General features: G+C 46.0%; 1 protein-coding gene across 1 annotated transcript in view; it reads left to right on the forward strand.

Annotated features, from left to right (window-relative positions):
* slc25a13 (solute carrier family 25 member 13) overlaps positions 1–14,101 on the forward strand; it is a 470,724-nt gene that overhangs the window by 182,034 nt on the left and 274,589 nt on the right. The window contains exon 3 of the mRNA XM_072510240.1: positions 4,379–4,494. Coding sequence (XP_072366341.1) covers positions 4,379–4,494 — 116 coding nt within the window. The remainder of the gene's footprint in view (positions 1–4,378; positions 4,495–14,101) is intronic.

Consider the following 14,101-nt stretch of genomic DNA (forward strand, 5'->3'; position numbering starts at 1 on the left):
GGCCTCGGGCCTTCCACCCCTTCGGGCAGACCCACGTTCCTCAGATTCTGCCGCCTGGATCTGTTTTCCAGGTCTTCCATTTTGGCTCGCAGACCGTTGTTGGTCTCTGAAACCTTCCGCATCGAGGTGAGTTGATCACTGTGCTGCGATAATGCCTCTTCCACTTCCTTCAGTGTCTCACCTTGCGCCCGCACCTCCGCCGCTGCGCTTGATACCGCTGCCCTCATCAGTGCAATCGCCTCCTCCACCAGCACTTTCAGTACTGCCCCCATCTCCTTCTTCATCGGTTCCATGTGCTTTATGAACTGTTTTTCAAGTTTCACAACCATCACTTTGGTCATTTCTTCTGCTGTGAGCGATGCGGCCTCCCCTAGTGCTCCAGCCTCCGCTTTCCTTACAGTTCTTGCGCTGACTTTTCCACTCACCGGCGGACTTTCATTAACCCCCTTTTTCACGGCCGTTTTTCTCCCAAACTTAGACATTTCTCCTCCCTGTGCCTTACAGCTTTTTCAGCCTCCATTGCCCCTGGGACCGGGTGTTAAAACCCCAAAATTTCTATTCCCGAGCAGGAGCCCTCAATGTGCGGCTGCCTCCCGCCCACCATCACCGGAAGTCCCGTTACTGATTATTGTTTATTGTTGGGTGTAAATTTGGGAGAAAATGTGAAATAAGAAAGAGAATAAAAAAATATTTAAAATAAAACTATGCAAGTGTCTTGTAGAGTATACTTGGTGTTTCTAAATTTGAATAAGAAATTATTTCTTTTGCACCTCTGTTTTGCACACTGTGCTTTCTTATTGTACTTGGACGATTTTTTAGAGTCAAACACTGGTTTCGTTGAGTTTGAACGACATTGGGAGGAAACATTATTTGATTTGTCGCATTGCGAACATTTTATTCCAAGTGCAGGGCAGTTTATAAAGTGGGTGTGTCCGCAACGCGTACACGTCATCACACTGCTTGCGGCACGTTCAAAATGGCCGTCTGCAGTGCTGCGCTGGTTTCTGAACTGCGTCACTGGGTTAATGGCGTTGGCCACGTTCTCCGATTTTGTGCCCTTTTCCCGGGCCTTAAACTCTGCATATTGGTTTGTAGCTTGTTCGCTAGCCGTACAGCGATTAATCGCTTCATCTAAAGACAATGTTGCATGCCGAAGTAAATGTTCATGCAATCGCTCATCATTAACACCAAAAGTGATTTGATCACAGATGAGTGAATCCGTTACTGACAAAAAGTCGCAAGTCTGAGCTCGCAGTCTTAGACTAGTAATAAATGAATCAATCGATTTGCCTTGTTGCTGCATTCTTTTTTTAAACATGTAGCGCTCTTGGTTTCATTAACCTGGGCTTTGCAGTGGATGTCAAATTTTTTCATTACCAGTTCAAATTTGTTTCATCATTAGTGCCTTCAAATTGGAAGGAATTGTACAACTCAATTGCTTGCGGTCCAGCTACAGTTAAGAGAAGTGCAATTTTACGCTAGTCAATAGCGGACTCTAGCGCGGAGGCAGATAAATACAATTCAAACTGCTGTTTGAAAGTTTTCCAATTGAGATCAAGTTTACCAGTTGTCCTGAAGTGCCTGGGCTTCTGCAGACCTTCCATCTTACAGGCTGGAGCCCAGTGCTGTCAACGAGATGTGGTCAGTAGTATGATAGTGGTTCTTTTCTTTTAACTAATCTCTCTAGCTAACTGTTTGCTATACTTTCCGGAATCACTCCTAGATACCATGTGGATTTTCCACTCCTGGTAGCATGTGGTGTTCTTTGCTTTGCTAATACTCAGGATGGATCCTGGACATAGTGTACACAAAGCTAAGTTAAATTAACAAAGCTAAATTTTATCACACTACTTATGATACAGTTCAAACACTATTCCTAAAGCTAGCAATATTATAAACTATAATTACAATCTACATTACACTAACACCCATCTCACACGCACTATCTCTACCTGTTCTCTGCCCTCCTCCTCCTCTCTCTAACCTTCTCCCACCTTTTCCCAGAAGTTTGAGAGGCATTCCTTTTTGTAGGTCTATTCCCCAGCCCCATCTGGCGGCAGGATAAAATATTTCATTAACTCTTAATGTGCTAGACATTATACATAATATCACACCAGGGAGCTGAAGAGTAAAGACTTGTCTGTAGTGTTCTGTGCCTGTATCTTATCTGTTTTTGCCGTTCATCAATAAACCCCTTTTGTTTACGACTGGAAGTCTCCAGTGTATGTCTTGAGCCACCACAATATTGCTGTGTGACGGAGGAGCAGAATGGATTCTGCACCTGACTGCTAGTTTCGAGCAGCAGTCTTTAGATTTCATTGTGTGAAATGGCATATGATCTTAATTTTAAGTGACATAGTGTGATCTTAAAAACTTTAATGAATTAATGATGAATTTAGTGTATAAATTCCATGTCATTCCATGTCCCTTAATGTAAATGCTCTGTTCTGGTGGAACCTAAGATTAATTGCCTATGTGCTTGAATTTCCTTTGGCTGATGTGTATCAAATACGCTAAATAAGCTGATGCTCTCCTGCAATGTACCCTGAGATTCCTTCCTTAATTAGATGGGTGTGTAACATTATCTCTCCGACTCTCCAGCACCATCAGATTTGCACAGATGAAAGGGTTTTGGCTGAACCAAGACATAGTTTGTAAATAAAATTGAAATAGATTATTGGGAAATGATTAGGATGAAATGGCAACTAATTTCCAGATAAGTTGCTCCTTGCTTTAAACAATTCTTTAGCAGAAGAATTATTTTGATCTGTTCCGTGAATATGTATTAATATAATTAGCTGTGCATAATTTGGTTTTGGCTGTATTCTGGAGGAAAACATTCTTCAACTATCATTCTTTTTCACGTTCAGTGGATGCTATTGGTCAAGGCTAGCAGCACAGAACAGGCTCATAGCAAATCGCCAGCTAATTTTTCACTGTGCTCAATCTTCTTTCCTATGCAGTTAACAGAACTGTGATTCAAACCCTTTTTGGAAACTGTTCCTAGTCTCACTGTCCCTTTTACTTGATCGGAATTTAGAAACCTTGGCAATATTTTCCAAATGGTAAATGAAAAATGGAACATTAAAAGAACAGCTGCCAATCCGCTACAAGTCTGTTTGCATTGCTGGCACAAGCCAATTTCATCCCATCAGTACTACGTTGTGTTTTAAAAATGTTTGTTTTTGTATTTTGTTTTCAGTTTTTGACATTTCTTTTCTACATTTAAAGTGGATTTTCTGTGGGGAAACCGCTGCAAAATTTGTATCTCATCCAAAAGGTTGCCTCTATGGAAATATTGCTGCCATTGAAAGAAATACTTCTGTAATTAGATCAATGCAAATAACACTAATAAACCAACAAGTACAGAAATGGGGGAATCATTCAGGAATCCCAGTTTAAGAATCTTTGACAGATGATGTTCACCATTTCCCTGTGCCTAATACCCTGTGTGTGACATTTTAGGGGAAAGGGAAATAATTTGGAGGTTTGAAATGCCAGATATCTGCTGCTTTTGCATATGATGTACATTTCCTGGCTGACCCCGAGCCTGGATAGGGAACTTCCAAGTTCCACCTGAAACAAAAGAATGCATTTAACTTTGACCCACATGACATGGGTAAAATTGAGCATTAATGGTGTGAGGCTGCTGCTTCAGGTAAGATTTGTCATCAGTTAACTTTCTATGATTCAGCAGGATTCTGCTGTAGATTCTGACATCAGCCAAATAATCCCCAAACTGGCAGAATTTGTACTTCTACAGGCTCTGTGTCCACAGTAGCCCACAATTTTCATTCAACAATCTGATGTGTGTGCTAATTTCCAGACAAGATCCTACCTGTTTAAAGTGTATATGGCTAAACAGCTGATTTGTGCTGATGTCTGTTTGCTTTATGCTGGAATAAGAGGAATAGGAAGAGAAAATTGGGAGCCTGATACTGCAGTACGTCTTTATCTTTTCATTATCCGTGTCATGTTTTAACTTCAAGAAATTTCTATAAGATCCTGGTATAATAGCTGGAATATCCAAAGAGCGGTGAATGATCCCTGATTTTAAATATTGGTAAACACCTGCTCCACAGTAAGCCCATCTGAATTGTTCTTAATCATACATATTTACTGCACAACAGCGGGTTTCTGCGCAAATTAAAATAAAATTATTTTAAAGCCAAAAGGGATTTTTGTCATAACATTTAATTAGGTTCAGTCTAGGGCTTTTAATCTTTGGTCAGTAATGCGTTCCTCTTGTGCTTACTGTCTCAGGTTTGAAGCACTACTGACAGTGATGCAATATTCTATTTAAGGATTTGGCCTCCATTTCCACTATGGGGTGACTGTCTCTTTCCTATCTATTAACATAGTTTACTTGTATTTACAGGCTGATCTCCTTTCAAGATTTCCTTGCATTTGAATCCGTTTTGCGTGCACCAGATGCCTTGTACCTTGTTGCTTTCCAGCTATTTGACAAGAATGGCAGAGGAGAAGTCAGCTTTGGTGTGTACTACTAGAAAAGTATTGGATAAACAGTGGAGATAAAAAGCAAGAGTAAATATGCTGTTAAAGTTAAACAAGCTAGTCAAAGTTAAACAAGAACTTGGATAGCAAGTCAACACTTGAGTGAAAAATAGATTTGCATTTTCAATGTTGCCATTCATCAGAACTTAAAGCTTGCATCTGAAATAATAACCTATTAATTTCTCTGAACTAACTAACCGTTTTGGATTTATTTGCTATTTTTCATTGTGAAAACCATTTTTATTTCTGTTTTCTAAATGCATGTCGTGAATCATAATTGGTGCCTACAGTTTTAGATGTATTCTTCATGCCCAAAAGTCAACCAATATCATTTACAAAGACCTTATATCATCTTCCTCAGATTAACTTCTGTTGTAGAGATGGGATGTGAGGGAGCAGTCACATGCTAATTAGCAGTTAATCTTTTCAAGAAATTACTATTCACTAAAATCTTTAATCAAACGTAATGCAGATCTGCGACTGCAACTATATTTTAAAATTAAATTCTTTGAGAGGGTTTATTGCGCAACTGGAAGCCGAAATGTATTTTATTAGTGACCTAGTTATAAAGTTTACTTATCAGAAATGAAAAGCGAATTCCTACATAGAATGTTTTGACTCTGAGTAAAAATTCCTGTTTTTATCCAAGCATAATTTTGCAATTCATTGTTCTTCCTGCTGCCTGTAGCCCATTAGCACTAAAGTGTCATATTATGGTACCCTGCAAGAAGGTTGGATTGCAGTTAATTTGAAATACTGAAGTAATTATATCCAGTAAACAATTCATGCATTTTCTGGCACAAGACAGTTTAAAATACCATTACGAAGGCCACCTTCAGACTTATAATTATATTTTGGCAGATATAAATGGAATAGGCACAATTTAGGTGTGTTAAGTGAAGTATAAGCAATAGGAGCAAAGAAAAATACAATAATCGATGCCTAAGCTACGATGATAACCGTATAAATCATGAATCTCTAATCAGGGGTTTATAGAGTGCCTGAGAATCCTTGCTATGTTATTCTGATTAAACCAATTTTATGTGAGCATCTACATCTGTCAAATTAGATGTTTGGATCTTGTTTGTTGCACAACATATAAACTACTACACGGTGGGATGGTAGCACTGCTGTGTATAGTGCCAGGAACCTGGGTTCAATTCCAACCTGTCTGTGTGGAGTTTGTACGTTCTCCCCGTGTCTGCGTGGGTTTCCTCCGTGTGCTCTGATTTCCTCCCATCAGTCCAAAGATGCGCAGCTTAAGTGGATTGGCATGCTAAATTGCTTCTTAAGTGTCCACAAAGATGTGCAAATTAAGTGGATGATGGGATATGGTGGGGGAGAGAGGTTGGGTGAAGTACTCTTTCAGATGGTTGGTGGAGACTTGATGGGCCAAATGGCCTCCTTCTGCACTGTCGGGATTCTGTGATTCTATTATTCTACTTTTAATTCAATGAAAATATGAATTAAAGTCAACAGTTGTAGTTAAGGACTGGGTAAGGAGCTATAAAGCAGCTGAAATCAGCAGCAGAAGGTTATAAAGAGATATTAGGCAAGAATGTGGTGAGGCCCATGCTTGAGCCGGGGATGCCAAAATCGTACTATATGATCTATGATGTCATAACATATTTCCCCCTATTGCTCAATCTATTTTTTTCCCTCTCGGGATCTAAGTTTTAGATATAAACTAAGATGTAACAGTCTAAATATTGTTTTTAAGCAAAAGATTTCTGGTTTTACCTATGACCAGTTAAGTTGGGGTATGCAGGCTTATTTGGCTAATACGCTCTCTGCATGTTTAGCTTTGTTTGTAATTTTGGATTTGCAATTAATTAACGTGCTAATGTATTTCAGTTTTTTCTGTATAAACTCATTTGAGGACTAAGTTTTAAAAATAAATGAGAATTTCCAGTTATTAACTGAAACAACGCCACAAGATTTAATGCTTTAACCAAAAATGTCTTACTGTTCAAGAATTAAACAAAGCAAGTGCTGTTAACACAATATTTAGTAAATTATTGTACTTTAAATCGAAAAATCTCAACAGGCTACTTCCCATTTTACTTTTGTTTCCACCCAAGGATTCCCCTATACTTTACAGAGTCTTGAGGATTCCTTCATTTCTACGAGGACCAAACCAAGCTGTATCACAGCTCTTGGGAATTCACTTCGACTCTCCTCAGTATTCCCACCATTCTTTGAGGTATGAGATTTCTTGGGGTCCTTTCACTACCATCCAACTAGGTGAACCCTCCAATTCCCTATCAACACCGTATGATTTTGGACCCCACCGGCTCAAGCATGGGCCTCACCACATTCTTGCTTAATATCTCTTTATAACCTTCTGCCGCTGGTTCCAGCTGCTTTATAGCTCCTGACCCAGTCCTTAACTACAACTGTTGACAGGTTTTTCTCTCTGTCTGTTCGCAGAAGTTAACTGCTCCTTTCTGTGAGAAACTACGCAGAAAAAACTCTAAACCGAAGAGAACTCCCTGCAATCTCGCTCCTTGGCAAAGGGGTACCCCTGGACGTCCCTGATATCAATCCAAATTAACTAATTTTATCTTCAAAGCATCCCTTTAATTCTGGGACCCACACAAATAATTTATATTTCTAATGGGGAAAATTGCAATCTTTTTAGGCTTACTGGCTCCATTATGAAGCTAAGAGAGGATCATCTGTTGCATAAAAGCAAAGTATATTTTGGATTCTAGAATCTGAAACAAAAACAGAAAATGCTGGAAAAAAATCAGCTGGTCTGGCAGCATCCCGGAGAGAGAAATAGAGTGAAGACTACAAATCCGTGTGACTTCACTCTGTGTATTGTTTTCGCACCTTGGTTTCTTTTGCCATTTATCTTACATTTTGAAATTCAATTCCCAAAATTAAAAGTTGTGCTCCTAAATCGTATGAACCACAACTTGCATAACTTGAACTAATCAGTTCTGTTATGCAACAGATTTATTGCCATAACATTCAATAGGTTAATGAGAAGCAGAGTTCTGTAAGTGGCTTTGGCTACCTCTTGTACCTATTGAAAAAGATGTGTTAGTACTTGGCGATAAGTGTCTACATAAAGATTTGTAGTGTTTCTGGTATTACAGTTAGTATTGTGGTAACCTAACAAGGCCTAGGTTTAGGCCCGAATAAAATTGGGCATTTTAAATTAACAAATTCGCCCGATTAAAATTGGGTGTTTTCAGTTAAGGAATTGGACACTTTAAAACAAGCCACACTCGCTACAGCGCAGCCTCATTGGAATTCGGACTGGCCAAGTTTGAAAACACTAGAGCTCAGACAGGCTGCCACGACATGTCCGGACGGGCCCTGTCAATCGGCTATCAAGCGATAATCGATCCGATTGAAATGCACCGGCCTATTGTTACGTACCCGGGCTGGGCCAGACTCTCGGACGCCTAGAATTCCTGCCATTTCGATACCCCATTGGCAAAGGCCACAGGAAGAGTGAAAAGGGCGCTAAGTCAGAGAGGGATAAAACAAGGTGCTCCGGACCCCTCGGGAACAAAGACTCGATGTGCGAAGTGACCTTGACTAGATCGGAGGAGTGAAGACCAGACCAGACCAAACCTTGACCAGCCCAGAAGAAAGGAAGAGACCACCAACGAGAACCACCTTTGTGAAGACGGGCCAGAGGAATTCCAGCGATCAGATCCGTAGCCTGCCAAGCCATCTTTGCATCTTTACTGGTAGTATACACTGATCTTGGGTACCTCTAGTATTTTATGTGTAATATAAGGATTAATTGTGTTAATAAATATTGTTGAATTTTTGATCTTGTGTTTGTGGCTTGTTTCCTCGTAAATAAAGACACCCTTGGTAAAACCTTTGAATAAGTAAACTGGCCGAAAGTACCTGAGGTTTTACAGGTACAACAGTGTCCTGTTAATGTTGCAGCATTTCTGGTTTGTTCACAGAAAGGTAAGGTCAGCTAGTGCTGTTGGGAAGGGTTTAAACTAACTTGTCAGGGCCCTTGGGTTCTGAGAGAGGGTCAGGGGGTAGACGCACAGCCAAAATTAGAGGAGATATCAAGTGAGTCAGAAAAGCATAGAATGCCTAGACCACTTATGTCTAAAGGGTGTTTGACAAGATTGGATAATATTTAGTTTAATGCAAAGGGTCTGACGAACAAGGCAGATGAATTGAGGGCACAATTAAAAAATGGCGGTATTATGGAATTGTTGTTGCTGATACATGATTGAGAGAGGGGCAGGATTGGCAGCTCAATATTCCAGGATACAGAATCTTCAGGCAGATAGGGAAGGAGGTAAAAGAGGAGGGATGTCGCAGTTTTAATCAGGGAATCAATTACAGCAGTAAGGATGGACGACATTTTAGAAGGCTCTTCAACTGAAGCTATATGGTTAGAACATAAAAAACAAAAAGAAACAATCACTGTTGGGAGTGTTCTGTAGGCCCCCTAACATTCCGAGAGAATTAGGAGAGCAGATATATAGACAAATTTCAGAGAGGTGTGAAAGTAATAAGGTAGTGATAGTGAGGGATTTCTACTTCCCCAATATTAACTGGACTAGCCATTGTGTGAAAGCTTTCGAGGGAGCAGAATTCATTTAATACATCCCGGAGTGTTTTTAAGCCAGACCTACAAGAGACTTGGACTTAACTTTTGTTATCAAAACTGGGCAAATAGTTGAAGTATCAGTGAGGGAATGTTTTGCAGACAGTGATCATAACTTATAGATTCAAGATTGTTATGGAAAAGGACAAGGATGGGCCTTAGATCAGAGTCCTAAACTGAGGGAGGCCGATTTTAATAAGATCAGATACGATTTGGCCAGAGTGACTGGGAGCAGGCACTTTTAGGTAAATCTGTGACAGAACAGTGGGGTGCATTCAAGAAGGAAATAAGGAGAGTACAGGGCTAACATGTTCCTATCAAGAAAAAGGGTGGGACCAACAAATCCAATGAACCCTGGATATAAAAAAAAAATTTTAAAAAATTTTTACAGTACCCAATTCATTTTTTCCAATTAAGGCCAATTTTAGCGTGGCTAACCCACCTACCCTGCACATCCTTGTGTTGTGGTGGTGAAACCCACGCAAACACGGGGAGAATGTGCAAACTCCACACAGACAGTGACCCAGAGCTGGGATCGAACCTGGGACCTCGGCGCTGTGAGATAGCAGTGTTAACCACTGCACCACCGTGCTGCCCTGTGAACCCTGGATATTAAAGGATAATACAGCATTGGATCAGGAGAAAAAGGGCAGCTTATGGCAGATATCGAAGGCTCAAAACACAAGCCCGAGAGGCTTATAGAATGTGCAAAAGAATAAAGTGGATGAACTAATCACCCAGATAAATAAAAATGGGTACGATATAATTGGGATTATGGAGACATGGCTGCAGGGTGACCAGGGATGGGAACTGAATGTCCCAGGGTATTTAGTATTTAGGTGGTCAGGCATAAAAGAAAAGGCGGTGGTGTGGCACTGCTGGTTAAGGAGGAAATTGACGCAATAGTGAGAAAGGATATTAGCTCTGACAATGTGGAGTCTGTATGGGTAGAGTTGAGAAATACCAAGGCCGATAAAACATTAATGCGTATCATATAGACCCCCAAACTGTAGTGGTAATGCTGGGAATGGCATTAAACACGAAATTCGAGATGCATGTAATAAGGGAATATCGGTGATCATGGGTGATTTTAATCTGCACATGGATTGGGCAAATCAAATTCGCCACAATGCAGTAGAGGAGGAATTCCTGAAATGTTTACGGGATGGTTTTCTTGACCCAATATGTGGAGGAACTAACTAGAGAGCAGACCATCTTAGACGGGGTACTGTGTGATGAGAAGGGAATCATTGCCAATCTGGCTGTGCGAGACCCCTTGGGGATGAGCGACCATAATATGATAGAATATTTTATCAAGATGGAGAGTGAAGTTGATTTGGAGACTAGGGTGCTGAATCTTAACAAAGGAAACTATGAAGATATGAGGTGTGAGTTGGCTTTGGTAGATTGGGGAGAGTTACCTAAAGGGGTGACAGTGAATAGGCAATGGCAAACATTCAAGGAACACATGGGGGAACTTCAGCAACTGTTCATTCTTGTCTGGCATAAAAGCAAAATGGGTAAGAGGGCCAATCCATGGCTTACAAAAGAAATTGGAAATAGTATCGGATCCAAGGAAGAAGCATACAGATTGGCCAAGAAAAATCAGGGGCGGAATTCTCCGTTATCGGCGCGATGTCCGCCGACTGGCGCCAAAAACGGCGCAAACCCCACCTGCATCACGCCGCCCCAAACGTCGCTAAGTCTCCAGCCCGGAATGGGCTAGCAGCGACGTGACTCTATCCGCGCTGGTTCACGCCATGCGGCGTCATACACGGCGTGACTGCTCGTAAGACGCGCTGCTCCCCCCACCCGACCAGAAGACCCGACCGGATGGCCGCCCGCCGCTCAGCCCCGAGGTTCCAGTCGCGCGATATTGAGGCGCTCCTGGATGCAGTGGAGCAGAGGAGGGAGGCCCTGTATCCCGGACACGGCCGCGGAGTCGCCCACGCCACAGCCGGGGTCTGTGGAGGGAGGTGGCAGAGGCAGTCAGCGCTGTGGCCCTGACACCACGGACAGGCACCCAGTGCCACAAGAAGGTGAACGACCTCGTCAGAGCAGCCAGGGTGAGTCGCCCCCCCCCACCCCCCCGCCCGATATCCATATCCCCCTCCCCATATTCCCCATATCCCCCCTCCCCATATTCCCCATATCCCCCCTCCCCCATATACCCTCTCCCCCATATACCCTCTCCCCCATATACCCTCTCCCCCATATACCCTCTCCCCCATATACCCTCTCCCCCATATACCCTCTCCCCCATATCCCCCCTCCCCCATATCCCCCATATCCCCCCACCCCATATCCCGCCTTCCCCATATCCCCCATATCCGCCTTCCACCATTTCCCCAAGTGAATCCAGCCCTAACCTTAACCTCTGCAATATACGCGCAACCGATGGCGTGCATTCATATACCTGTCTAACACTGTTACCTTTTACCCCTGCCACCAGCCCCCACAGGAGAAGCGCGCACACAACACCAGGGAACATATGAGGACTGGAGGAGGCCCAGCTGATGAGAGGCCACTGACCGAACATGAGGGAAGGGCCCTGGAACTGGCTGGCGGACCTGAGGACCGGGAGGTTGCTGATGCAGAGGTCGGGGGCCCACCAGCAAGTGAGCCACCGACAGCCCTCCCCCATATCCCCATATCCCCCCTCCCCCATATCCCCCCTCCCCCATATCCCCCCTCCCCCATATCCCCCCTCCCCCATATCCCCCCTCCCCATATCCCCCCTCCCCCATATCCCCCTCCCCCATATCCCCCCTCCCCCATATCCCCCCTCCCCCATATCCCCCCTCCCCCATATCCCCCCTCCCCCATATCCCCCCTCCCCCATATCCCCCCTCCCCCATATCCCCCCTCCCCCATATCCCCCCTCCCCCATATCCCCCCTCCCCCATATCCCCCCTCCCCCATATCCCCCCTCCCCCATATCCCCCCTCCCCCATATCCCCCCTCCCCCATATCCCCCCTCCCCCATATCCCCCCTCCCCCATATCCCCCCTCCCCCATATCCCCCCCTCCCCCATATCCCCCCCCTCCCCCATATCCCCCCCCTCCCCCATATCCCCCCCCTCCCCCATATCCGCCTTCCCCCATTTCCCCAAGTGAATCCAGCCCTAACCTTAACCTCTGCAATACATGCGCAACCGATGGCGTGCATTCATATACCTTCCTAACACTGTTGCCTTTTACCCCTGCCACCACACCCCCACAGGAGGAACGTGCACACAACACCAGGGAGCATGTGAGAACTGGAGGAGGCGCCGCTGATGAGAGGCCACTGACCAAACATGAGGGAAGGGCCCTGGAACTGGCTGGCGGACCTGAGGACCGGGAGGTTGCAGATGCAGAGGTCGGGGGCCCACCAGCAAGTGAGCCACCGACAGCCCGTCCCCATATCCCCCCCCCCATCCCCCATATCCCCCATATTCCCCTCCCCCATATCCCCCCTCCCCCATATCTCCCCGTCCCCCATATCACCTGATCACTGCCTGATGTCTAACCATGCATGCTTCATTGTGTATCACAGGAGCAAACATCGAGGCACCCATCCCCGCAGATGCAGACCGCCCGCATGTTGCCCCTCGGAGACCACTGGAGACGGAGAGACCCGGACCCTCTGGCATGCGACGCCCGCACGATGCCCCTCGGAGACCATTGGGGACGGAGTGACCCGGACCCTCTGGCATGCGACGCCTGCAGGATGCCCCTCGGAGACCACTGGAGATTGAGAGACCCAGACCCTCTGGCATGCGACGCCCGCACGATGCCCCTCGGAGACCACGGGAGACGGAGAGACCTGGAGCAACAGGGAGACGACGCCCCCGTCTCGTGCGGGTGCGACGATGCAGGCGTGTGCCACCCAGCGACGAGAGGGGCAGCCACAGGCCCCCGTCACAGCCGAGCCACGAAACCACAACCCAGGACACCCCTACCCAGGACACCCCTATTCAGGACACCCCTATTCAGGACACCCCTACCCAGGAAACTGAAATACAGGACAGTGACACAGATTGGATGGGCGGAGACGAACCACCACCCCAAAGTGCCATGACACAACGCCACTGCTGTCACCAACACCCTCCACCATCACAGAAACACTCACCTCGGTTGGGCACTTTAGTGATGAGGCGTCTGGTACACTCACTGGTGCGCACAACACAGCCGTCCCGGTACAGCAGGTGGAGGTAGGAGCAACAGAGGGGCCGGGCGGTCAGAGGGCAGCCCAGCCCAAGCGAACATCTGCCGCCCAGATGGATCCCGGGTTCCTGGAGTTACCACACCCACCCATAGGTCCGATGCAACCACTGAACCTGAGACGAGCGAAGAGGGTGACGGCCAGCTTGCGGCAGCTGCAGTCGCAGGTGGAGGAGTCCACCCGCGTCCAGGAGCTGGCAGTGGTACTGGTCATGCGTGCCACCCAGGCCGACACGGCACGGGTGACGTCCGCGGTGGAGGCAATGGATGCGACGGTGTCAGACATGGGGAGCGGTTTGTGAGGCCTGGGGCTTTCCGTGCAGGCGGCGTCTGTGGCCCAGGACATGGCTGCCCTCTCACAGGAGGCCATGAGCCAGCGCCAGATGGCAGAGGCGCTCAACGCCATGGCCCAGTCTCAGCAGGCCATCGCTGAGGGCATCGGCGCCATTGCCCATGTGCTAGCCGGCATCGCCCAGACACAGACAGGGATGGCCAACTCCATGAGCTCCATGGCTGTAAACCTGCAGATCCTTGTCGATACCAGCACGGGCCTCCAGGACTGGCAGCGCCAGATGTCGGGGAGGCGTCGGATGGCCAGTCCGTTCAAATCCCCCACCCATGTAGAGGCGTGGGGGCCATCGGGCACCCCGAGGGAGGAGGAGGTGCTGTGGTCCGTCCCGGGTCCCCCTGTAGGGAAGGTCCCGGAACACCGCGACACCTCGGACTCTCTCCCCCCCCCCCCCTCTCCGTCCCAGGTGCATCGGGTAGGCAACGGGCAGGACA

Source organism: Scyliorhinus torazame, chromosome 6, assembly GCF_047496885.1.
Source record: "Scyliorhinus torazame isolate Kashiwa2021f chromosome 6, sScyTor2.1, whole genome shotgun sequence".
NCBI classification, from domain to species: domain Eukaryota; kingdom Metazoa; phylum Chordata; class Chondrichthyes; order Carcharhiniformes; family Scyliorhinidae; genus Scyliorhinus; species Scyliorhinus torazame.